Raw genomic sequence first — 27,656 nt, forward strand, 5'->3', positions numbered from 1 at the left:
GACATAGTTTGAAGAGCTGAAAGTCACGCCCCACCCCATACCTGTTGTGTGCACACCCAGCTCTTAGGGTTATGGAGCAACCTCATCTAGAGTAGGGATGGGCACATCAGGAGCTGGGTAAGAAGGGGCTGACTGTGCTACAGAGGATGGTGGAAAGGCTCAGTGCACAACATTGTGGCAGGGAGAATGATTATGTATCAAGTTAAAGGCTCAATGGATTATGTAAGAGCTGGAGAAGAAAGTGAGAGAGAGGAGAGATGAGGACCAGGAGGACAGAGCTCTGCTTATGCTCAGAGTTTGCTCATGAGTGCTGCAACTGATCAGGAAATTCATTTTTAAAATAAATAACCAGAACAGTACATGAGGAGCTGGACATTTCTGTAGAGATCTCCTTTGGTTCCCTGGTGCTCATAGCCATTTTTCATCTTGACATCTTCTAGAGATCTTTAACTTTTGTGCATTGAAAAGGGAATTCTCCCCACACAAGATTATTTTCTATCCCTGTGTCTTCGCATGATTCCTGGCTTTCCTTTCCCTTGCACAGTGACTTAGTCACTTTCTCCTCACTAAGACAATACTGCACACCCTCACCTTAAGGAAGGAGACATTTACTTTGGCTCAGTTTCAGTCCATCATTGGTGGACTCCAAGATAGGACAGCACTGATGGTAGGCATAGAGGAGGAGAGCTGTGCATGACATAGTATCCAGGGAGCAGAGAGATTAGGGGAGGTATCAGAAGGGAGGAAAACTCTTCTGCATCCTGCACCCAGGTCACCCACATCCTCCCATCAGACCCCACCTCCAACAGTGAGTCATCTCTGGGCTCCCACTATCCAGTCCCCTACCCAGTGTTCCTCTTATGAAAGCAGGGGACTCTGAGGGACATTCACATATAAACATTAACGTGTGCTCATCCGTGTAAGTATTCTGTGCTGATATCATCTGCAGCCTTCACACTAGGACACTCAGGTCTTAAGTAGCCTTCTATCTACAGTTGTATTGGGATCTCTGAGGTAGTTCTTTAGCAATAAGAACAGAAGGATGCAAATGCATTCAGGGACCCAGGAGCCTTCTGAGGTAAGCTTTCTTGATTAAGAATATGGAGGAATTTCCTTATATATCATCCCTTATTTTTATAAGCTTTTTACAGATGAGACGAATTTGGAGAGGAAGGGTCAGTAGAAGACAGATAAACTGGCAGAGAGAAGAGTGGGATCATGGGGCAAATGAAGAGAATATTTCTTAATATATATACAGTGTTAATATGCAGTCATACTTAACATCCTCTTTATAAGTTGTCTTGGTTTTCATCACTGAGATAAAATACCTAACAGCCACAAGTTAAAAAAGGAGTGGTTTATTTTGGCTCATGGTTTTTAAAGGATTTAGACCATAGTCAACTAACTTCAAAGTAGAAGGATGGGGTGGAAGGGCCTGGAGGAGAATAGAGCTACTTACATCATTGCAATCAGGAAACAGGAAGAGGAAGGAGCTGGGGAGGGAGACGATTACTTTCAGGTCATGCCCCCAATGACCCATCTCTTCTGATCAGCCCATCAGCATATTTAACTGTGAACTCAAGACGGAAGAATCCACTGATGAACATAACAACCTAGGATCCAACCATTTTCTAAGAGCCCCACCTCTGAATATATGAAACTTATAGGGGAGATTCTAGATCTAAACCATCAGAGATGTTATGACACTCCTAAGCTGTTGGGAAGAACTTGCCTCCCATGGTAGAACATGAAAATTCCATAGGGGTACCTTCCAGCTTTTTAGTAGTTTTGCTTGTAATCCTGATATATGAGCCAAATTATGATAATTTCAGCCCATTAGGATTTTGCATGCCCTGCTAAGGATGCAAAAAATCAGACACCAGAGAAAACCATTTCAGTTAGGATGAGTACATTTGCCATCTACAGCTTTTCTAGGCTGGCAATGGTAGTGATCCCAGTAGCAACTGCCTAGCGTCCAGTGACTGAGTTTAGAATGTGAGTATACACACATGCTCCCTCTGGGAGAGGGCAGGATTGCTAAGCACACCAGTTCTGTGTTGTGATTTTGGCTATGGTTCCTGACTATTTACCAAAATCTGGCCTCCCACTATTTCAGAGAGCTGTTTAATAACCATTTGCATAAATTTGCCCTATTTAGCTCTGTGACTAGGAACTCTAATTAACACACTAAATAAATCATAATGTGCCTTTGGGACTGTTTACTTCTTTCTGAAATTACCGTCTGGCCTGATATTTCAGTAAGTCAATTTAACATCATATATAAATTCATCAAATACTTTTTTGATAGAAATTAAAGAAACGAGAGTAGGAGTTCTTTGAAGTGGAAGTCATAGGCCATAGCGTCGGCCCATTCTGATTTTTCAGATAGTGTTTCACGCTCATTTATTGTTTTCTAATAGTAAATTGATTAATGATATGACAATGAACTTTTTCTTCCCTTTTGAAAAATCCCTGTCTTTGATAGAAGCTTGTTAATCTCAGAAAGGAAGCAATTAATTTTTTAGAAGTGTTAAAGTAAAATGCAAATGAGAAGTGATCTTTTCAAGGGGCGTGCAATTTGGCATTGTGGGCAAAATAACACTTTCTATGGGAATTGCAGTGTTCAAGCTGAAGAGATAATAAAGGCAGTTTGAAATGTTGTCTGGAAAGGGAAAGAGCTCCAGGGAGAAAGGCCTGAGACTCAGAACATATAAACTGAACATTCAACTATTTTCCAGGGGAGGGAAAATGAAAACTTTTTTGAGAACAAAATAAAGACTTCTTCAGACTATTTCCTTCCGGAAGATATTGCAAAGCATTTGACATTCACAGACCTTTACGGATAATGTGAAATATTTTTTTCAGGTTACCAGCACATAAATATATTTCACACATTTACCAATGGAAATAGTTCAGTATCCTTGAGCTGGGACACATTTATTTGACAATATGTTAAATTTGTTTTAAAACATGTAAATTGAAAAAGCAGATTTACTTGTGCAGGTTTCACCAATAAAAAACAAAACCTAAAAACATGGAATGAATTGAATTTTTTTTATAACAACAAGAAATTTAAGAGGTTAATTCTCTTCAAGTAGTTTCAGAGTGTTACATTCTACATCAAGATGTTCCTAAGCAGGGGAAAAACAATAGTGTACTTTTCCAATCACCTTAAAAATCACTCTGACACTCTTGTGATGAAGAGGCTTAATGTGAAAATGTCCAATACTCTTTAACTAGCCTGAAAACATCGGTAAGAATTGAGTGCTTTCCCCTATTTCTGCATTTGAAACTTTTGCTGCACAGATGAATTTTCTGGTACTGTGACTGACAGGTGCTTCCTCAGATGCATGGTTGGTCTGGATGGTGTTTGTCTCAGCACCACAGAGGACACTTTTTTACATCTTTTTAGTATTGGCTGTGCGCATCACAATTCTTCATCACTTATATGATGATATCCTTGGTGTGTACATTGATCAGTATTTGCCTTTAAAAGCTTGTGAGCCATCATCTACAAGAACTGGAAAATGAGCTAACCAAATTTTGATATCCAGAATGATGTTGTTGTTTCTTAATTTATCCATATTGTCTTTGACTGAAATTTATTATCTTTTGGGTACTGGACATTGCATTAGGTGAGAAGAAATGATGACGGTGAATAAACAGATTGGACTTTTGAACTGATAGCTAGTGAGACATACAATATTAAAAATCATACAAAAATTAACATAGGAATTGTAATAAATCTTGGGAAATTATATAAGGTAGGGAGAGACAACTGAACCCATATTCTGTGTGGCTGTGGCTTGCACAGGGGTACTTTGGTTCATGAAGTTAATTCTTTCCACTGTTCTCGTTCCAGAATTCGTTCCATGATTCTGTTTGCGTATGCTTGAAATTCATTTGGGACCAGAATCATGGAACAATTTCTGTGACTAAAATTGTGGAAAGAACTAAGTCTGTGAACTGAGGTGCCATTGCATTCCAGTCATCCAAATGACTGTCAAATATCCCTTTACTAAGAGATGGTTTAACCATTTTCATCTCTCAACAAACCCTACTATTAGCGCCCATAATATGGAGGCTAATTTGGTTCAAGTGATGAAGATGAGTTCTCTGAGGTGTAACTTCTGAGCTGAGAACAGAAGCATGAATTATCTGTGTTCAATAAATAGGAGAAAGAAGACTACTTCAGGTAGAGGCAAGGTTTTGTGTTAATGACACCAAGTTGTGGCACTACTTGCTGGTGTAGCTGGCTCTAATTTGCCACTGGAGATACATGGTTGGCTCATACTATACAGTGTTTGTGCACCTGAGCAAAACTGTCAAAATACAGCCCTTCAGTATAAATTTAAAGAGGAGACCTGGAAGATAGCACAAGCAAATAGAGAGCAATGTTAAGAAAACAACATTCACTATGTATTGGAGGCAACTTACTATGTAAAGGAAGGCACCTTATCCTGAGGATCAGGATGATTACATAAGATAACAAATGTGCTTATAGAACAGAAAAATATAACACAGAAGCCAGTTTTTTCTGCCATAGAGAAAGATACAAATCTTTAAGTGGGCACAAAGTTCACCTTAGTTTGAGACACAAGCTTGACAAGTAGGTTTTCAAGACATGATTTTAGACAAGTTAGTGAGCAGGTATTCCTGTGGGATCCCTGGGCTTTGGAGGTGCGGTGTACACCCCATCTGAGTACTTAGTGCAAACAGCAGGCAGTGACAGGCTAGCTCTGATTCTCATTCACCGCCCATGAGGGCTGAGTCCGTGGGCATCAGGTCACCCACATGCAGTGGCTATGGGCAGATGCATCATCCTCTTTTGGCACTGATGATGCCTTGGGGAAGAGAATAGGAAAAACTACTAAAGTATCCTCAAAGAAATCCAGGTTAAGACAAGGAACTGTAGGCAAAGCAGTGTTTGGCTTTTTAAAACAATAATTTACAGTAGTCAAAATTGAAACTAAATTTAGTACAGCTATGGAAATTCAAGGAAGATGAAAATTTACATGAACATGTTGATGATTAAAAGAAGTCACATGCTGAAATAAAACCTTTGGAAGAGGGTTTTAGGAAAATAAATATGTGCAGGCCATAGAATGGAAGGCCCAGAACTCAGGGAAAATAGTAATTATTCCCTACTGATGTGGAATCCATGGCAATAAAACATTAGCAGGACACTAGATCCACAAAGAATCCTGTGCTTCACATAGGAGGCAACTAATAAACACTAAGAGAATGGAGGAACACATGAGAGACGTTTTTAATGTGAAGTGGCATCAGTAATCATATGCAACCAATGATTCTTGTTGTTCAAGAAATACCTTAAATGTGCAAGAATAGTATAACCACCAATGAAACAAATGATTCCATAAAGTAGAAGTGACAGAAAGGAAGCAAAACTTCCTTCATGTGACTCCACAGATGTAATCATTCAGTACTAAATCACAATAGTGCTTGACTTGTGTTCATATACATAATAAGTTACACAAATATGCATAAGTGCACATATAAGAAATTGGATGGTAAAATGTATTTAATACTATAAATTACAGATCAAATATAAGCAAACCAGGGATGCAGATAAAGAAAAGTTTATTCCAATATAGACATAATAGATATTCCAAAAGAAAGTTAAATTAGCAAAAATGTATGAACTGTAGAATATTGAATACTGAAATGATCATAATAAACATTAATATCAAAAATGCAAAAGTATTACAGATCAGTATATAGATAATAATAGTTATAAAACACTCCAATAACTATTCTGCAGATCTGAAATTGATTCGGAGCACAATGTATAACTTAAAAATTTAATGTCATGACAAGTAATAATAAAAATAATCATCCAACAAGAATTTTAAAATAGTGTGAAAAGGTCTACATACAGAAACACAATGTGAAAATCAAAGCACTAATAAAAATAGAAACAAGTATTAAAAAGTGAAAATACACACAATTAAGAATTCAATGAGAAATTAACCATAGACATGAAGAATTTCATGCAAAATTTTCTATTTCAAATGCAAAATTTTCTTTAAAACAGAATAGCATGTTTGATTTTAGATTATAGTCTTTGAAATAACAAAGAAGCAAACATGCACATAAATAGTCCCACATATTATCACATGTGATTTATTTTAAGCACTCATGCTTTTAATGGTATTTAAGTCATTCTGGAAAACTTGATATAAATATGCAATTGTGTGTTTGTAATCAAGTTCATTGCAGAATTATTTTCAATAGGAAAATTGGGAACACTATAGTGGATGACCTTTGAAAAAGCATCAATGAAACAAAGTAAGATATATCTACATCCTGGGTGCAGTGAGTGATAGGAAGTTGAGGCATCGTTCCATGTGTGGCATAAAGCAAAGTTCCCCAGAGAAAGTGATACAGTGGTGCATGCATGAATTGGGTGTGGATAGATGGTAGAAGTTACCCCCATAGAGAAAGAATTAGGATAGGCATCTAAGTAACTGTAGCATGCGTAAGGTTGCATAGGCATAATCCACGTAAGGCTGATTAAAAGCCTTGTATATGGGTAGTTAGCCACATATGGGCAAAAGAATGGAAGGAGAAACTAGAAGATTTGGTTGGTAAAGGTAATATCTCATATCAACATTCATTTAGTCATGTATCACTTAACAAATAATTACTGTACAATTAGTAAAGCCTGGAGTGTGATATAGTTAAATTTACTTTTAAAATTACCTAGAGAAAGTATAGTTTCAGAACTTAACAACCATAGACCAAATATCATATATCCAATGCCAAGAATTATACTGTGTTGTAGGATGTTATATCAATTTATATAAACACTAAAATATGTATGTATGCATACATGTATTGCTAATTTTCATTTTCAATTCCTAGAAAAAAACTAGTTAAATTATTAGCCAAGTGAGGCTCTTGGGAAATAATTCTTTGTTTCATTTTCTTGGTTATTTGATGTTTCTACTTGTCTTAGTTACTTTCTTGTTACTGAGATAAGATATTCAGTGCCCATAAATTAAAGGAGAGATTTATTTTAGCACACAGTTTGTGGAGGTTTCAATCCACAGTTGGCTGCCTCCAAGGCAGGGTGGTATGGTGGAGGAGAAACAGTCCATGGCAGGGTAGGCAGAAAGCAAGGACCCAGACAGGTTACAGGCCTGTTAGTTGGTGCCACCCACACCAAGGATGGAGCTTCTCTCTTCAGTAATGCCTTTGCCCACAAATTTGCTAGATCAGTCAGTGAATTAAACCAGTATCACACCCATGATCCAGTATCACACACCAATGACCCAGTCACCCCCAAAAAGTCACCCCTCTGACCTCTTGAGGCTTTGGGGGGGATGTTGATAGAGGAAAAAATAACACTACTTCAACCTTAGGAATGATTCTTATCCATGTCCCCTGTTAATGTTATGGAATTTATCTTTTTCATTGAAAATTTAAAAATTGTTGTAAATAATCTACTGTTTCTGTGATTTTCTAAACATTCTCATTTCTTAGTCAGCCTTCATTATTTTTTCTGTAATTACTCACAGAGTACTTTGTAAAAGTTGAAGTCACAAAGGTCACACTGAAATGAGCTTCCTCCATAGAGATGGTAGGAAACAGAGGCAGATTTTAAGGTAAGGTATGCAGGGGAAGGGGGTATATACATCTGCAAAATGAGTGTAACGTATTAAAAAAGTACATTTCTCAAAATGCTCCACTGTGATAACATTGGCAGCAGCTTTACAAACTCCTCTACAGTTTTTCCAAATTTCCCTTGGTTAACAGCTCCTGAAGATTTACCATACTGCCTAGAATCAATCAACACATGTTTGTCTGCCAAAGAAAAATCCTCCACAATGCTCTACTCACTTGCATTTGCCAGTCCACATCTTCCTGTTACCCCCTGATGACTTGTTTTAAACTCAGGATCCAGGCAGCAGTAGGGAATAGAAATCAGAGCCACCCCAGAGACTTGCCAGGGAACCTCTTGTGAGAAAAGTTCTGTCTGTACTCATTGGTCACCCCTCATTCTCCAATAAAGAAACTAGATTCTATTTGCTCGTTCATTAATCTGTAACAACTATTTAATAAAGCTTGGTTATTTATCTGGTAATGAAACACAGACATGAATAAATGCAGGTGTTGCTGTAGGTGTCTTAAATAATTAAGCTAGTTAAGCAGATAGTGGCAATAACATATGATTTGTGGAATGAGTGGCCAGGTGGGAGGATCCTGCAATCCCAGCAATTCAATGAATCCTGTCTCAGGATTTAAAAAAAAATAAAATGATAATGAGGACTGGGGACACAGCCCAGGGTGAAGACCATATACAGTGTGGGAAGGAGAAGAGGAGAAGACTTTTTCTGGAGGATATCGTGTAAATTTTATCATGAACTAGAGTGGGAATTATCTAGAGGAAATGGTGTATGCCACCGAATGATACAGGGAGGAAGAGGTGTTTTCTCACTGGCATATACAGGTATTAGATGAGTTCATTTAACTTTTTTTAACTTAAGCATCTGAGTTTCTTAAAATCAATTCCTACATCTGGAGTAATTCAAGGTAATTTATACATGGTAACGTATAGTAGAAAAATGAGCATTTTGCCTTAGAAAGGTTTTCCTTTGGTTACATATTCAAAGAGCCATTCAAGTGATCATGTAATTTCCATCCTTAAGACAGTTTAGAAGTGACTCTGTAGGCTCACAGAAAAGAAGATGAAAGTAAATATTTATTGGCACAATTCATTTTCTCTTAAGATTTCAGTCGTGCTTTGGATCAAATAGAGCTAAAAGACTTCAAGGTTCCCAAGGCTAAATATCCTGAAGCTCTCACATAAATTCCAATGCTATCTTTCATATTAGAATATATTAAAAGTGTCTTTGGTGATCCATAGGAAATGATTTTATTCTTACGCATTCAATTTGAAATAAAATCTTCCTAGTACAACACAGACATTCATAATTCACTTAATGTTTGCTTTATGCATCTAAAAAGAAAATAAAAATTAATGCATGATAGTGAAAAGAGTATTTTCTTTTGAAGACCATTTATTTATTTATTAAAAAATTGTTGTAGTGCTAGATACTAAAAATGCAGGTGAATGAGACAGGTGTGATTCTTGTCTCTGTAGGATACATTCTTGTGAAGGAAATGAACAACAATAAATAAGCCATTAACAAATACAGGTTCTAATAAATGCTATGAAACAAGTAAATGGGATTATCTGATCGGGCATCACTTAGGGCTGCCATGTTAGGTAGGGAGTAAAGAAAATCTCCACACAACAAGTGATCTTTAATCGAAGGCTTGAATTTTGGCTGTGTGAGTCAGTTTACAGGTATGTAGATTGAAGATCATAACTACCATCTGATAGGGCTCTTGACAACATCAAATGATACCATCAATTACAGTGCCATGTACAGTGCTTTTGTTAAGTAAATAAATAATAAATGTTAGGATCAAAATAGTTGCTTATAGAATACACCCCACCCCCCCTTGCCTCTTCTTTAGCAGAGGCTGAGCTTATGCAAGTACCTCCGTACTCTGAAAAACAGTATGGAATTTCAAATTCTCCTTCTTCCTAGAATATTAAGATACTGAAATCCAATTAAGAAATGCCCCAGTGCTTCTTTAAAAATTGCAACTTAACTTGTAACAGCTCATTGGAGTGCAGGAAGAGGGGGTACATGGGGTGACAGGGCTGGGCACAGGAGGCCAGGGGCAGGCACCCTGTGGCTCTTCTTCTTCCTCTCCATTTCACCCACTGCATCTTACCCATGCTGACCAGAGCTCTGGAGCTTACCTGCGGAAACAAATCTCCCAAAGGCAGGTGACAGCCACAGAGAGCACAGGAGCATATTTAACCCTGGGATTTCATGAAGTTTGGGCTTTCTTGAGTATGCTGAGGGTAAAAGTTGAATTAAATTTTTGAGAAAAACGATGACCAATAATATTTTTGGCCGTTATGCTCCTTTTGTGCAAGCCTCCATCCATGCTGTGGCAAAAACTATAAAATCAGTTAAAATCCACATAACAGCTTACATATGATAAAGTATAGTCTAGTACATTATCCAAGAGGAATCTGGTAAGAATACATCAGAGTTTTATTGTTAGCCAGTATTTTCAAAATAAACAAAATGCTACTTTGAGGTATCAGGTGATTTTCTCAATAACACTCAGGTGTTATTGACTTGAGGGAGTTGAATTCCCATTTCTTTTTAAAATTTTATTGAGAGATAACATACGGGCTGTCATGTTATCCTCAGAAGAGAGGTGGAGGGGCTGGGGATTTAGCTCAGCGGCATAAGCACCTGCTTTGTAAGCAGGCAGTCGTGAGTTCGATCCCCGGTACCGATAAAAAAAGAAAAAGACAAAAAAAAAAAAAAAAAAAAAAAAAAAAAAAAAAAAGAAGAGAGGTGGAAACCAAGCTCGGTCCTGCTGATTGTCTGCCTCTGCAAAAGAGGTTGCAGCACGCGACAGGCAGCCTGCTAGATGGGTTATGGTTAATTCTCCATTCACCTCTCTTCTACATCAACTCTTTCCCTTTGTATCTTGGCTGCTAGGGAGTCCTGAATACATTTTAAATTTCTTCCTGACTGTGGTTATCACCTCGTTTCTTCATGCATTTTCTTTTTTCTTTTTTATTGATGTTTTAACTTTCCTGTGGGTATTTTGTCATTACATTGATATTTACACCTCCAACTGTTTCCAAAACTATATGCATACTTGCATCTTCGTGGGAAGCCTCCTTTAGTCTAGGAGGGAAGCTGGTAGGACATAAATCATAAGTCTACCCAGCTACTCAGAGCAATTGAGAGGCTTGCAATTCGAGAAAGACTTATTGGGCATTACAAAGCAAAGCCGAAGTTTTAAAGCACATTAACCTGCATAAAAACACAGATCTAAGTGAGCTTGACTTTGTAGCCATAACTTTATTTAGAGCTCACTTATTTTACTCAGTTTTTTAATTTTCAGACCTAAATAAAATGACTCCTTTGTGGGGCCTCCGGTTACATCCAATAGGGCCACACTGAGACTGAGCTTCTGTTATACACAGAAAAAACATAAGAAAGTTCCACTTATAAAAATACTCAGATGATGCAAGAATAATTCACTTGACAAAGCCTAACTGAACTGTGTACAAATTGTCCATTGCTTTGGACTGATATATTTTTAGGTTTAGATGGGAAACATCTCACTGTGTTTTAAGATAACTATAGCTGTGCACATCAAGAATGACAGTAAAGATTTCTCTCTTCACACATAAATAGCAAAGATGCTGGGTTCCTTATATTGAAGTGAAGGTTTAAAAGGATCCTTGAATTTTCCAACTCTAGGGGTATATGTATTTGCATGTGTGTGTGTGTGTGTGTGTGCACATGCACATGTATGCAGTTGTGTGTGTATCTGTGATAGTTTTCAAAACTGCACTTGTACTGACTCTTGCCAGTGGGATAATCACTAGATAAATCTGCTTCATGAAAAGATCTTACAGAGCAGGGGTTCCCTAATATTCTGGTTCCCGGTAGAGGGGCTCTTTGTTTATTCATTTCCCTCTACTCTACTGCAGTACTACTGCAAATGAGGAGTTAAATGTCATCGTATGCTCATATTTCCTTAGTTTTTTATTAATTTAACACAAATTGTGGTTGAATGTTCATCTCTCGACAACATTCTTAAGGTTATACTATAATGTACCATCTACACTGTGATACTGTAACACTTCTGAAAGCAGTATTATTAACACTCAGTCCCTGTAAGTCTTGGCTACTTTTCTTTCATTGCTGAGATAAAATACCTGATCCCAAAAAGAAGGAAGGAAAGGTGTATTTAGCTTACAGTTTGTGGAGGTTTCAGTCCATAATTAGCTGGCTAGAAGGCAGAATGACATGGCATTGGGGCAACACTTCATGGCAGCAGCAAAAGCAATGGAGGGGAAGGAAAGAGTAAGACACTTTTCCCACCCGGCATATTGAACACAAGCCTCCCAAGAGCAGAGTGTAGCACTCATAAAATCTCTGTGCCCTCCTCTTGCACAGGATGAAGATATTTACAAAGTAAGTATCCTGGCTCCCTGCTGAGGCTCTCAGTTAAATGTCTAAACTTCTCAAGTTGACACAATATATCAATCATTACACTGTGTTTTGGGTAAGGTGGTTTAGTCACTCTCTTCAGGGTCACACTGACATAAAAGGGAAGAGGTGAAGCCTGTTTACCTTGGATAAATGTCTCCACATTGTGAAGTTGAGTTCTTTGAGTTGCACCATGGGAATAAGATATTCAGCTATTTAGAATCTCAGAATCCACTTTTCCATGTAAGCATTTTCTCTTAAAAATTTGCTCACTAAAATGATTTTGGAATCTCATGGGATCATTGGGAAAGTTAGGCAACTAGCACCAATGACATTTCCCTGATCTAAGTGAACAAAACCAAAGCTGAGTCCCAGGTGTCACTTGGTGAAGAAACAGCTCCTCCCTAACATGACTGTTTTCAGTGCTGTTCCCAGGAACTGGCAGTCTCAATAAGAAACTTCCTCTTTCATTATTGCTCCAAACTGAATTACAGTTTTTGTGGCTTTTGGTCACTGGGTCACCTGCTCATGTTTGAGTTGGAAAAGCAACAAGGAAGAGACTGGATGACTGTTTCTTTCACGAAAATGTCTCCCATTAATGCAAAGATGTTTGTAATTGTTGTGGGGTGGACAGGAAATGAAGAAAATATTCATAAGATAGAATAAGGATGTGTGCGTGATCTGTGGCACAGAGTTACTCTCGTGATCCAGTTAAGCAATGGGAAAGTCCACCATAAGTGTTAAAATGCGTGATTCATCGCTATTCTGTTTTGGCATAACCTCGGTTGTATGTAATCCTTTATAGATCACCTACCATTATTGCATTATTAGTTCAGGGACGACAAACACAGCTAATAAAATATTCCAACTACTAATTTAATAGTGTGACACACAGAGAGCTTCAGAAAATGTTCATTAAATAGATACAGATGGCTAAATAAGAATGTTCTTCCAACTTCCCACAGGGAAGGAAAGGGGTCACCTTCATTGTGAGATGTGACTATTTTATGGATTAAGCATTAGATCAGATTCAGGAACGATGTTTGCACACCCAGAAAACCAGTGCTCGTAGAGGTTGCTCCTACCCCCATATATTTCCATGCTCATGTGGGCAGTTTAGTGCCCACTCCCAGAATGATTTGGGCCACTTCTTAAAATGTGCATGTTAAGAGTCGGAAGCATCATGCCACTCGATGAGTAAGGATTATGCCTGGTTGTTACAACCTCCACTTTCTTTGTGCACTTCTACTAATTCTGCATGCTCTGACTCTAAGGGAAAAGCACATAAACTATGACCCTGTCATTTGGGGTCCATGTGACATGGCCACCTGGTGTCCTCTCCTATGGCCCTCTTTGAAGATAAAGGCACAAAATGAAGATTAACGCAGGCTCAGTCCTTGGATCCTGTAAGTGATCTGAATTTATATCCTTTGTGGGAAATTGAATTAACATTTTCAGCTCTTCTTTCCCCCTGAGAAAACAAAGAGTTTAGGTGACTTGTTCTGCTTTATCCTGCGGCTAAGAGCTAAGCCAGAGCACAGTGTGTGTCCTCCAAATGTCGTTAGAAGATGTGAACCAGGGTAGCATCTGTTCTGTTCATGCTATTGGGTAAATCCACATTTCTGAATGTGAGGTTAGAGACCCAGCAGTCAGATATTAGTTCAAGTAAGGACAGGTACCCAAATTGCTCATGAAACTGAAGTAATTTGTGGTCTGTGGTACATTGGCAGAGAAAGTCCCCAAGTTATTACAGTTCTCTTTAAGAATGCCGAGTATCATTTTCTTGTGACAACACCCTTAAACAAGATGAATGGAGGAAACTTGTCCTAATTATGGGTGTTGTGTTGCTAAGGTTCCCAGGATTGAGGTTTTAGGACCATCCATAAGTAATTTCTGGTAGAGAAAAATCACTTTTAGACTAAGAAAATACCTTGAAAGCCTTTCTACTAAAAGTCTCATCTTTGAATTTGTCTCTAGGTGCCTATGTGGTTAGGAAAGGGGCCAAAGAATGAGAGGCAAGCGTGAAGCGAGTGAGGCGAGTGTGCACCCACAAGCAAAGAACCTCCAGGGTCCATGCGAAAATGTCCTTTAAACTAAGGGAAGGTGAGTGTTAAGCAGTCCTAGAGAGAAGACGCAAAGACTGGTCCTTGGACTAGTGGCAGAATTAGGTAGTTACCCAAGATGCACAGTGCACCTGCCTCTGATCCACAAGTGATCCACCATTTCTTTCTCCCCAAGAAGAGACTTTTCAAGCAGAAAAAAGTTCTGATATCCTTTTCCATTTTAATTAAGTAGGGCCCATCCTGAAACTGAGATTCAACAAATCTTATTTTCTTTCAGCTCACACTGGCTCTGAGTTTGTGTGCCTGTGCTTACAAGTGTATATATCAGCAGCTGCATTTGGAATGAAGACAGGAAACACAAAAAAGAAAGCCCTGGAGACAAAAGTACTTGCAATCGAGGTTCAAGATAGATGTAAGATGTGGCTACTTCGGTACCATTAAAGTGTTATCTTTGCTACGTTACAAACAGTCACACGGGAATTCAGCCACTTATTGCTTATTTTCCTAATTAGTGATCTCAATTAGTGGAGTTCCATTTCCCCAGTTTAAGTGCTGTGCTGTGTTGGAGGTTTCCCTGAGCCTGGCCATCCTGTAGCATAAGGAGCCCCACTAGCAGTTGGCATGGAGAGGCATAAAGGGAGTTGGAGACACCAACTGTGTTCTACTTGGGAAGCTGATGGGCTCCCAGGCTCACTGCAAAACCAACAAAGCTGTTCTACCTTGGTCTGTTTCTTAGGATCCCTAGCTAAGGGGAAGGTGAGGAAAGAGAAACACCAGAACTGGAGAGTGCCCTAACGCCACAATTGACTAGGTAATATTTAAAGCAATATTTAGGACAACAGGCTAGCGATGGACCCATACTGGTCCTCTACTTTGTAACTAACACTTTATTAGAACTATAGCCAGGAGAACAGTTTGAAGCCAGTCTGGACCACATAGAGAGTTCAGGGCCAGCCGGAACTAAAATACAACACCCTGTATCAAAAAGACAAGCACACAACAATCAAAACAAAATAAAATGTTGCTTTAATACCCTTTGGATTAATACTCTGAGTTCTTTAGAGGGCTCCGTTTGTTCTACACTAATCATGATTTCTGATATTTGGGTCCTAGATTAAATTCTGAACAGAATATATGCTCAAAAGCTGAGATCACATCTCTAGAATGTGCATATTGACAAAGCACTTAGAAACCAAGGCATGGCTAGAGGGAAGAGGTAGGAAAGGGTTCAACAGGGAAGGGAGAGAGCATTTTTTTCAAATACTGTCAGAATTCCACCTTTCTCACAAGTCATTTATGATGTTTTTGTTCTGGCTAAGGGTATGGCTAAATATTTAACCTGGTCTTCGCCACTTAATAGACTTTTAGAGTTGTACTCTTAATTATTATACTTTTAGGATCTCGATGTGTTAAGTAAGCACAATAAAATACCCATTTCATAGGTTCATATTGTGGCTATCAAATGACATTAGATGCATATAAAGTTGTGAAGCTCAGTTTCTGGTATACACAAGGGGCTATATAAATACTAGCAGTTAATTTCCTTGTATTTGATGCTATCATTGCATTATTTACTAAGTGACTTCTCTATTACATTACATAGTGTACTATTAATGTATTACATGAATAGTAATAGGTATTCAATGTCAAATTATATTACCCATGTTACAAGTTACATACAACATGTTGTATATGTAAATCATATATTTTATTGTCTGCATTTCCTGAAAAACTATTTTGTCCTTTGGAAAAAGAGTTTACACAGTATGCCACTCTCATAGCTTGGGTTTTGCTTGCATTCATTTAATTTGTCTTTTATATTGTTTTGATATACTTAATGCTACAGTATACGAAGTTGTACTCAAGGATTTCAAGGAAAGAGACAATACGGTAACTACTTTTAGGTCAGGATTATCTGGTGGTGAAACACTATTCTGCTTAAATGGTTATGTTTTGATCTGCACTGTTTCGTTGTTATGCCCTCTTTTATCTCAATCTCCACTCCATTATTTACTTTTTAATTTTTATCCTTTTAATTAAAGAAAAAAAATAGCAGGATATATTATAGTAACCCACTTTGACTTTCCATTACCTCGACTTAAAGCCCTGTATTACTCTCACCATCTGGTTTTTAACTGATGTTCCCCTATTCTGTTTTGCTGGATAGTATCAGGTTCGAAAGTTTAGGCATCAGCTGTGAAGATAATGAGATTCATTATAACGCCTATTCTCGTTGACTTTTATCTACTTTTGAAGACCTACAATATCTTCAATGTTTTGGTTTTGTCGGTTTTATTCTTTACTGTTTTGTTCAATTGTATTATAACTAACGATATAGGCAATTCTATTAGAGATAGCGGGAGGCATTATGGTAACCATTGTTGATCACCTTGTATTATGTTTTCACATTATCTATTATGTCCACCCTTTTGACTTGACCGATTCTGTTCTGCTATGTCACATTTGGTTTTACTCTCTTCCAAAAAAGTAATAAGAACCGTGGGAGCAATGAAACCCAAAATGTGTAATAGTCATTGTACAAAAGAGAGGAAAAGAAAGTGCTCTAAACTATATAACTGCATGTATATTTAAGCGTATAAGATAGAAAATGATATCACGGAGTTTTATTGGATCATTGAACAGATCTGTTTGCAGTATCATTGATGGAATGTCCACTTTACAAGCTTTAATTTTGTGACTTGAACAATTATTTCTAAGATGACAATATGTAATCCATTAACTAGTGATTTCCTACTGTTCATTTTTTTCTGTAAATCTGTATAACTTGTACCCTTTCTCTGTTTTTTTTTCTTTTCTCCTTAAATAAAATTTAAAAAAAATTTGTCTTTTATTCAGTTGGTAACATGTTTTCAAAAGAAGTGGTAGTTGTCTTGCTTCCTCCATATTTGTCCCCCTTTTTTTATTTTCACAGTGATCTTGTGAGATATAACCTATTATCTACATTTGCCCCTTGAAGAAAGAGGCATTCAGAGAATGTATGTGATTATCCAAGAAAACATTCATTTGGATGTAATCTCAATCTAGGCACCATTATTCAGGCTTGTAACCTCAGCAGTTGAGGCTGAGGTGGGTGAAGTCTCACCCAGACTCTCTCTCAAGCAATGAAACAAAAATCTTAAATGCAATCTAACATATCAATCCAGTTGCATTCAACAGTTTGTTTTGTTTTCATCTTTTGCTAGATCACACTGCCTTTCAGGAGTAAATATACTGAATATATCCATTATGGCTCAATAAGTGATCCTTTCACTGGCTTGAGACTGCTTATTGTTACTTTTTCTGAGAAGTCGTTTACTTGTATCTCAGAACCATACTGGATGTTGCTGTACCATCAGCTACTCTTTTGGGACTTCAGCACTTACTGGACACTGTGAAGTCACTCACACAGGTGGTAACTACACATTGACCTTCCCGAGATTACACAGTGTGCTTTATCTACCTCTGTGCCTTGGAGATGCTCACTTAACATACACTGAATGAAAGAGTTTGCCTGTATGTACACTCATTTGATAAGAGTGGCAATCCAATCTTCCAGACACAGCCTGAGAATTTACACTGCTTTTCCCATAACGACTTCATCTCTTGATTATTAATGACATTCTTTTCAATTTACTCTATGGTTTATCTTGCAAGGCAAAAAATCACCTAAAAAGCATGAAAGAGCATATTAAACATAGTATGCTTCTTCCAAATTTTATAAATAACTGCTTTTGGGATAGTAATAAAATGTCTGATATCGTATTACTCTGAATTTGACATTGCTTGGGAAGTTCAACTTGACTTCTAGAAAGTCTTGCATTCTGTAGATATTTAATAGCTCTTTCTAGATAGATGGCAAGACCCATGGAAAGCTTTTGGGCTACATAGATGAATACATCACAGCCCCTTCTGAAGGTCACTCACTAGGCAAGAGAGGCAGGAGAGGGACCAGTGACTTCTCAGTATAGTTCCTTGGACACATTTTTGGGAAAACTGAACGAGTGAGGTAAGGTCAGTTCCATCACTATTTTTTGCCATAGTATTCTTCATTGTAATTATGATTGGTGTTATTGGACAAAACTATGAAAAAGTCAGTTTACAAAATGTACTGTATAAGAAAGCACGATTCTTGTGGAAGAAATAAGTTTAGTACAGTGAAACAGAACTCCTTGATACTCTAAGCACAATGCAGTTGGAAATGAACTCAGAAGGCAGCTCAGAGGTGCATGGGGCTGTGAAAGTTCTATATTGGGCATGCACTTGCATCCTGAGTGAAGTCATTCTCCATTGAACAAACGCACTTTTTGAAAAATGAACTTGCGTTGATGAGCTTGTCTGTGGCTTTTCCCTGGGAGAAATCTGATTTAAACAAATTAAATTTCTTCTGCTTTTTAAATTGAACAAGCCAGATCCTCAGACCTATCTCCCTCACTCACATGCTGGAGTGAGTCTAAGACCAAACTATAATTGGTAATTAATAACTTCAGATTCTATTATGGAAGTCTCGTTACAAATTCCATCTGCACAGGAGCTTCACAAGAAAAGTACGTGCTTGGGTTTTGTGGTGAGCAAAATCCCTCTCCGTGCAACTAAGAAGGTCAGAATGACATTGAGACAGGAGACTTTGCCCCCTGGTGACCTGCCTTGGGGCCATCACTGGACATCTGTGCCCCTGCTTGTGCCCACCGTGGCAGAGGCAGGTGAGAAGTCAGGTCCTTCTGCAACCACGTAAACTAACAAGGTGAGTCTCATACAGAAAACTCAGGTTTCTTCCGTTCAAAGTCTTCTAAAGAGTGCTTTTCTTGTACCTATGAAGTCCTCTTATTTCTATACATAAATCAGGGCTTTGAATTGCAACCTCTGAATCCTGCAGCTTCTGAACACTGCTTGACTTGGACAAGACCTAGGGAATCTCAGGAAAAGTGAAGCTGAATATGGTCACAGGTGACACAGAAGCAGTCATGGCACCAGGAATGGTCTTTCTGCACAAATTTCATTTCCCTTGGTTGTCATGTAGTTGGTGGTGGCACACTCATCACAAGGCAGAGGGTCTTCCAATGGTAGTCACACACAATGTGGTCCTGCTGGGCCCACTGTAATCCAGTGGTGAGGTTTCTTCTCATCTTTGCCTAGGGTGAAGGTGAAGTTGTCCATTGAGTCCTGCAGGCAGGATCAGAATAAAATGGGGCACTTGAGTCTAGTACCCAGGTTTTGAACTATCATTGCTTGGATTTCTAGTGCTTAACCACAGTGAGACATCTCTCTAAAACAAGGTTTAGTTTCCTGATCATAGACTAGAAGGATCATGGTCCATTCACTTTCTTATGACACTCATGGGAAAGAGGGATTCCCAGTTTATTCCCTGTGGAGATTTATTCAAACCTCCTGTGCTCTGTATTCACAAGAGGTAAGTGGGAAACATGGTGGCTCACCCTTGTTGGATATAGGAATGGCCTGCTATGCCACTATATGTGGAAGGTGTCTCATATGGATGCTCCCCTACGAAGCATGGAGTCAGGGCCAGAGACAGACAGTCATGCTGTGTACACCTCAGGCTACCCGAGAAGGAATTTGCACATCTGCCTCAGACACCACAATCAGATGCTTATTAGCCACCTGTCTCATTCACTGTTTCAGAAAGTGATCAGCAGGAAGTGATCAAGCCTGTTTTGGTAGACACCTTCCACCTGCCTCATGGAATAGCACTGTGTATAAAAGTCTGAAAACTCTTGCTCCTTATGTTTCCCTGTATCACATGGAATTGGAACAGGACAAACTATCTGACATTTAAGTAACAGCATTTGACAGTGACCCACAAGCATTTCTAGCACACACATGTAGTATGCTCGCAATGTAGTGTGTGATCCTAGAGCATCTGTACTAGCCACACAAGCGCTGTGCTTTCCATTATCTTGAATGGCTACTCTTGTATTAGGGAGTCCAGAAAGCAAATGATCTGGCCATGCACAATTTAGTGTCCCACAGGAACTTGGTACCACTGGAAGAGAGCTCCTTTTCTGTGAGGACACTGATCTCTAGCAACAACAACTACAGGAAGGAGTTTGAGTGCCTTCAGGCCATACACAGTTCCCTGACCCCACAGCTACTCCCTAATCTGCCTGGACATCTCATGCAACCCACTTTGACACCTGCTGGAAGCCAGGAAGCTAGGTGAGTACAGAGTTGAGTCGAAGTAGCTCAAGCTTAGATACAGTGGTCCTCCCTGACACAGCCTGCCAAAGGCAGGATAGTGAGGGTTAATAGGGAAAAAGATCCAGAGAAGGGTCCTAGAACTCCAACTGCAGAAGACATCAGAGGAGTATTTTGTCAGTACGCAGGAGGAACAAGCCAGAGAGTGTCAGCAGCACATGGAAGGCTGGAAACCACGAGTGACGTCCAGTAGCTGGCTTTCTCTTACAGCAGAGCATGGAGCAAAGATTCAGAAGCAAGGACAGTGTCACTGCCTGTCCAGGGAGTTTTTTCTTGGGTTTTCACAGTGCGTTAAGTAGAGGTGCTGTGTTTTACATACATGATACTGAACAGAAGCCAGGCACCCTGGCTATGTTCCATTGTAGCAGAGGTCTCTGAGTGACAATTCAAAAATCTTGATCCCAATTCTTCAAAGGCTTTAGGCAAGAAATGGAGATAAAGGAGAAGACAACTCTCATAGTCACCACAGAGGTGACTGTGAGGAATAGAGATGCAACTTGAGGTCCACATCCTGGGCAACTTTCCTTAAGTCCAGATGGACCATTTAGTGTGGTCGTTTAAGACTGCAAGATACTGTGACCACAGGCTCTGCATCCAGTGTCTGGACTGTTTTGGCCTCTGTAAGTACATGGGTTCATACAGTGGGAATTTGAGCGTGACCAGATGTTGAATGTATATAACACCCCTTGGGGGAATTGTTCCTCTCTAACTCAGTTCACAGTGGCATTTCTTAAACACGTGGAATGTACTGTCCTGCTCCATTGTGCCACATCAGTTATGGTTGTGTCACTTTCTACTGCCCCCATGTAGTTGTGAAGCTTCACAGGTTTTATTTGGGGCCCTGTACAGCAGGGAGAGAGGACACAACCCTATGGGTGACTGGTATAGATCACACTATGTCCTTAGTGCGGGGAATTTATATTAGAAGCTTCTGAGACAAAGTAAGCAAAGAATATTTTGAGTAAATTTTTAATGGACAGAAATATCAGTTTGTGTCCTAGGCTAGTATCAAGGATTTTGAGGCAACTCATAGCAATCCCTGTGTTGAATTTGATATTTTCAAATGACGCAGGAAATTTCTCCAGAATGTCTCCAAGCTCTGATCCTGGGTGCTAATCAGACATTCACAAACTAAATCATGTAACAGCCTCTAAATATGTCTAAATGTACATTGAGCTAACTAATCACAAATCTGTAGCTGAGATTGTCAATAAGAGGTGCTGATGCTTTGCAAATCCCCTGCAAGTTACTCTTGACATGTTTCTGCCTTCTTTGAGGCCAAGATATTTTTCTCAAAACTCATGGTCATCCAGCACATATCCAGATCAATGTCTCTAAAGATGCTATTTAAATACATTGTCTGAAAAGATGAGCTTGAAAGTCCTTGGGGCTAGTGGAAATTTCATCCTAGCCAAGTTTATGGCCACATGTGTTACTGTAGCAATTCTCGTGAGTGAGAGGTCTACAACACTGGCCATACTAAGAAGCAAATTATTGTATGGTGACATTTTAAGACAAAATAAAAATGAGAATGACTCCTAGGTGCTGAAAGAATCCAGCATCTTGAGCTGACTTCATCAGGAACATAGTGATATGAGGAGCATCCTGCTGGAGCTGTGCTTGAAAGTGTGTGCTAAATGATATCCTGCTTGTGCTGGGAACGGTTTTGATTTCCACTACTGTTTCCCATTTCCCCATTCAGTGAGTTAAGATATTTTAACTGCACTATTGAAATCTAGGAGAAGTTCAGTGTGCCTGGTGTCCAGCTAGGAAAACATGTATATAAAATGTATCATGCTTGAGACATCCATAGTGCTACCCTAAGGCTTGGCAATCACGAGTGTGAATAAAGTATGCTTGGAAATGTAAGGTATACTCAAGCTGTGTGTTAGTATAGCCTGACATGAAACTGGAAGTAAAGGCTGGATGATTTGAGATCTTGAAGGATACAGAGTGTTCTGTGCAGTCATCGGATGCACATGAAAGCTAGTGGATTAAAGGGATTTGCAAATCCTCCAGTACTGAGGTGCCTCTGCCATTTTCTAAAAATCATCCCTCTGTGAATCTTAATGTAGCTTCCTGATGACATCAAAGATACTACTGGCCATGGTCAACCCAGAAACACACTGGAGGAAGTTATAGAGAAAAGAATAGCCACTGTCTGTAGTTCTGCCATTGATAGCTTTGAAGCTCATTGAATCTGTTCAATAATGAAAGGCATTGTTAGCCATCCTAGCATCTTCCTCCAAATATCACTGCTCATTTGGTACCAATCCAAATTCCATGTGAGTCCTGGTCCAATATACGAACTGTGTTTCACTCAGTGCTTATATTTTCTGTACCGTACTGTGTTTAAGCAGTCTGCTTTCATGATGGTTCTTAAATTCATGGACTGGCAGAAAGCAATGCTGGTACTGCATTTAACTGAATTGATCAAGCACTGAAGAGCCATCAGCAGCATGGCTGTCTGTTGACCAGGCAGCTCCTAAGTCTAGATGTTCATGAACAATAAATCATTAGGAAGAAAGTGATTCTCCAGTGAGGCCAAATTATGAAACACTTAAAAGTCATGAAGACCTGGTCATCTCACCATCAGGATGGTTTCATGGTTTCACTACCACCCTTAGACCTTCTCAGAGGTTTGATATCCAAGCAGGAGGAGAGCAGAGTGCAATTCCACTTAGTTGTTCAGGACCAAATCCCTGTGGGACATAGTGGCTCTTTCCAACTGCTACTCCACTCACTAGGGCTACCTTGAGTCAGGTGAGTTGAAATGTGAGTCTGACAGCCCTCTGCCCTCTGAACAGCACTGATGGAAATGTTTCAGGGGATGAAGCTCTCCAAAACTGGACAAAAGTAAAAGCTACAACAAGATGAGGTCCTGATGATTCATCCAGGGAGGAGCTTTGGGGAAGAGCATAGTCCAGAATACTGGATAATAGAGATGGTGGATTTAGCCTCCCTGTGATGCAGAGAAGCAGCCTGAATGCAAACAAAGCAAGCATAAATGAATAAATGTGGCAGACTGCTCCAACACTGCTAGCACTGATCAGGTCTTTAGGAAATTGTGCAGTGGGAATACATTGATATCTTTTTTATCTCCACTGAGACGCATATTTCTCCCCTCTCATAAAGGATAATATTAGCACTCATAATGTTTCACTTGGAGGTTGGCCTCAAGACCACTTTCCTTTACCAGATTAAGCACTGTTCAAAAGAAAATCAAACTGATAGGGAACAAGAAGGGAAAAAGAAACACCAGGGTTAATATAATTGTACAGCTAGCTCCTGTTAGTACATGGAATCTATTTCCATCCCAGATGTTTTCTATACAACCCAGTAGAGAAAAGCCAGGACTTACAAAGATTTGACTCAGCTCAATATTTGCTATTTGAAAACATTTATGCTAATATAGTCTGCAAAAGATATCATGCCTATATATTATACACTGAATAACTACTATAAAGACAACAATACACAATGTGTTATTGTAACTCTTCTACTAACCTGTTTTGATGGTGTCCTATTTTTGTCTTTAAATAAACAAAATCATTCTTGCATGCATGTATGTTCAGGAGTGCTACAGTATGAGTGTCTGCCACCTTGACTCAGAACTTCTCCATAAAATAACTCCTCAGATACCAGGAGTTAACTACACATTGTCATGATGCTCTGAAGTTTCTGCTGCATCCGTACAGTCAGTGAAATCACCTTGTTGCAGCTTATACCAGCTTGTTGGTTCTTGGTGCTTTTATCAAGCTTCCTGTAGGTATGGAGCAGAAGCAACATTCAGTATACTAAATAGGTTCAGCCCAACTCAGTAAATTGATGGGTCTCAGAAAAAGAACCTCTGGAGCTGCAGTCTGTGTCAATGGTGCAATGAATTTAAAGTCTAAATTGATGACAAAACTATTGAGTTCCTATCCACTGTGTCCCTTTACCCAGTACTTGATGAAGCTGAGTAGATGATGTCATCAGGCTGCACATCTGTACTCTTCAGGACAAACTTCCTCAGGCCCAAGTAAATCTTGGCTCCATGCTGGTACTGCTTCTTCCCATGGTGGGTTGCAATGGGATTTTGCTAGACAGGATGAATTTAGACTGACTCACTTTACTATTGCTGAGATGAAAAAACTGTACACATGTGTAGTTCACTTAATGGCATCCTGGAGCCACTGCCAAATCCATCCATTCACATTCTCATTATAAAGCCTGGGGAATCTTAGAAGTAATAACTCTTCCATTATGACCTGATGCATGAGGTGCTCTGGATTCATCTGAGATCCTTCTAAGTTGTTACTTCCATTGGAATATGCTAATATGGAAGAAGCCTGTGGACTGTAGCAGAATCATAGCTCCAGCGTTAGTATCCAGACAAATATCACATTGCATACATGGAAGAATCGGGAGTGGCACATGGCTTCCTTAACCTCCACATTCTCTTCACTGTTTTTGACTCTTGGCTGGCATGACCCATTACTTAAAGGACATCAAGAAGCTAGGAACCAGCATTCTGCATATTAAACTCTAACAGCAGAGACTGTGGATCTACTGCTTCAACCACTGCAGAAACCAGAGTGGTCAGCATTTAAAACAGTGGCATTGAGGTGTCTGACATGGCATAGCCAAAATGCTGAAATGAGTGTAGCTTAGAAAGAACCTCTGATCACTTTCCAGTGATGAATGCTCTCAGTCACTTTGGACTATTGTAGATACACAAATTTTCAAAACTGTATCTCAGGAGTATCACTGCAGAAGTCAATGTGTTAGAGAAGTTTAAAGTTTGAGCTCTTCATCTCTATTTGCAAGTGGTTCAGAGTTGACTAGAAGTGAGGGAAAATAGACAACTAAAAAAGTTGTGGGTCATTGAAAGATTTCCAATTCTCTCATGTTCCACGTTTTTATTTGATTTGTGACTCCAAGATAGAGACAAGAGAATGCAAAGAGAAGATGTTTCACAAAGGAACCAGTGCTGGGACATCAGCCAGGGTGCTGATTGTGTTAAAATCTGCCCTATGCAGATGCCATTCTATGTCTTTGTGAGTCAGATTTTAATGTCCATCTGCTCCATAAAGAGTTATTGTATTGAACTGAGTCAAATCTTAATAAAAAGGCCTGGATTTTCTGTACTGGGTTATACAGTAAACATTTGGGCTGGCAATAGACTCAGTTTCTTTAGCTTGACTTTCAAGAACATGCGGCCTGCTTAGTGACCTTTCCCTCATAGCATTCTAATCTGAAAAGAGTCCTCTTTCATGAGGCAGTTGGATGGACACATCACAGTCCTATGGACACAGGTGCACTAGAACCTCCATGAGACAAACCACCTAATGCCCTCACTTTGTGAGACTCAACAATGAAGTCATCAGTAGATCATATGAGCTGCTCAACTATGCAGAAGAAATCCTTTCATCCTTCAAACAAATTTTACTAATGTTGAGGGAACCAAGCTCAGGAGAAGTGACAGCTCTGAGGTGTATATTGAGGCCACAGGGCACCATTTCCCAGTTCTTTTTGAGTATTCATGAATGTACTCATTAATCAGTGTGGAAACCCACATGATTTCTAAGGAAGTCAAATATGAGCCAATTTAGAACTGAGTATGCACATATATCTAAATATGCCTCAACCTTTGACAGCATGAAATCCTGTGGAGTAGGATTTACCCAAAGAAAGCAAAGCAGTTGTAGAAATAAATGTATTAAAATACTACTCTCCATAGAAGCTGGATAAAGGGAAATAACCCTGCAGAGTATTTCTTTTGATAGCTTTTAGGGTTTCTTGACAAAGGCATCTGTCTTCTAAACCTAAGACTATGTAGCTATGGCCAGTCAGAGTTGGGTTACCATTTTATGTATGCCAGGTCCCATACCACATCAGAAGGGACAGATTCCTCTTTGGTGGTGGCTCCTGAGAGGCTATTGGAAATGAGCCTGGGCCTCTGATCAGCACCCACATTCTGGGTCTCCATGACTTTTGTGTAGGACCTGCAGGAGCTAACAGTGAACTGCATACTTATTCTCTGCACAGGTGACAGTCAGGTAAACCTGTTGCAATGAGGGGCTTGCATAGGAAGCCTCTCCATGCTGCTGGAACACTTGATCCTCTGTGAGATGCTCAATAACAAGGTCAAGCTTTGTGATAGGTGATAAGATCTTAAGTGTGTTAGGGATCAATGCCTGTGAAAATGAGAGGAGGCAGGTTGAGGAGACTGTGGTCTGACCAAGGTGTAGCCTTCTGGAGTCAGGCCTCCCTAGCAATGATTTCTCAGGCTTCAGTGTGTCCCATCAGGCTCACACATTGGGAGCGTGACGTATAGTGACTGTGACTTTGGAGCATAATACTACTTAGAACCCATGACTTTCCCTGTTGTTCCTCATAAGTTGTGCATGGTCGGTGTCTATAAAAAGAAGATACTGTTTGGTGACTGACTAAATTGCAACCTCTGCATGATTTTTAGCTTCTGAACACACCTGGACTTGGTTGGGACCTAAGAAATCCTTGGGAAACATGAAGCTGAAAGTGGTAACAGGTGACACAGAAGAAGTCATAGCACCAGAGGCAGTCTGCAGAAAGCTCATTCTCCTTGGTTGTCATTTTGCTGGTGGTGGCACACTAGCTTTGGTGACAGACTCATTCTGATTAAGAGAACTTACTCATGGCTACCCCTAATGTTGCCCTTCTAGACCTGACACAACGCAGTGGTGTGGCTTTTACCTATCTTCACCTGGATAAAGGTGAAGTCATCTATTCAGTCTTGCAGCATCAGGGTGAAATGGGGCATTTGTGTCCAGCCCCCAGGTTTTGAACCATCACTGCATGGATTTCTAGTGTGTAGGCACAGTGATACGGCTCTGTAAAATATGGCCTAGTTTCCTGTTCATACATTAGGAGGGCTATGGTCCATCTGCCTTCTGGTTACACTCATGGGGATTCCCAATTTCTTTCCTGTGGAGTTTTACTCATGCCTCCTGTTATATTTTTAAGAAGTAGGAAAAAGGGGCTCACCTCTACTGGGTATAGGAATGGCCTGACATATGGTTATATGTGGAAGGTGACTCATAGGAATGCTCCCCTGTGAAGTCTGGAGCCAGGGCCAAGAGCTGGCACTCATGCTGTGTGTACCTCTGGCTACTCGAATAGGAATTTTCTCATTTATCTCAGGCTCCACACAGTGTCAGTCAGATACTGGTTAGCCATCTTGCCAGTGGTTCTGGCTTGGCTACTCAGTTATTGACATCTAAACTTGGTGAATGAGACAGTCTTGGCAAACACCTCCCACATGACTTATGGACCTGCACCCTGTGTAAGTCTG

The 27,656-nt window shown here is 39.6% G+C and overlaps 1 protein-coding gene and 1 long non-coding RNA gene across 13 annotated transcripts in view; one reads left to right on the top strand and one right to left on the bottom strand.

Annotated features, from left to right (window-relative positions):
• LOC134477124 (uncharacterized) overlaps positions 1 to 15,165 on the top strand; it is a 195,775-nt gene extending 180,610 nt beyond the window's left edge. For 2 of the 4 annotated variants that reach the window (XR_010049023.1, XR_010049025.1), the window contains 2 exons: positions 14,046 to 14,171; positions 14,409 to 15,165. This is a non-coding gene — a long non-coding RNA (uncharacterized LOC134477124). Of the gene's footprint in view, positions 1 to 1,571; positions 14,172 to 14,408 lie in introns of those variants that run through there. The other 2 variants (XR_010049026.1, XR_010049024.1) reach the window with 2 other exon arrangements.
• The window catches only part of LOC101787069 (ankyrin repeat domain-containing protein 26-like), a 124,261-nt gene that overhangs the window by 7,306 nt on the left and 89,299 nt on the right, over positions 1 to 27,656 (bottom strand). For 2 of the 9 annotated variants that reach the window (XM_063254120.1, XM_063254118.1), the window contains one exon: positions 5,585 to 19,291. The exons of 2 other annotated variants lie outside the window; for them this stretch is intronic. In XM_063254120.1, the coding sequence (XP_063110190.1) occupies positions 19,196 to 19,291 (96 nt within the window). In that variant the 3' untranslated portion in view covers positions 5,585 to 19,195. Of the gene's footprint in view, positions 1 to 5,584; positions 19,292 to 23,495; positions 24,105 to 24,165; positions 24,680 to 27,656 lie in introns of those variants that run through there. 5 more of the 9 variants (XM_063254115.1, XM_063254114.1, XM_063254116.1 and 2 more) reach the window with 4 other exon arrangements.

Source organism: Cavia porcellus, unplaced genomic scaffold, assembly GCF_034190915.1.
Source record: "Cavia porcellus strain 051 isolate PalLab524CR breed Dunkin Hartley unplaced genomic scaffold, mCavPor4.1 scaffold_8, whole genome shotgun sequence".
Taxonomy (NCBI): domain Eukaryota; kingdom Metazoa; phylum Chordata; class Mammalia; order Rodentia; family Caviidae; genus Cavia; species Cavia porcellus.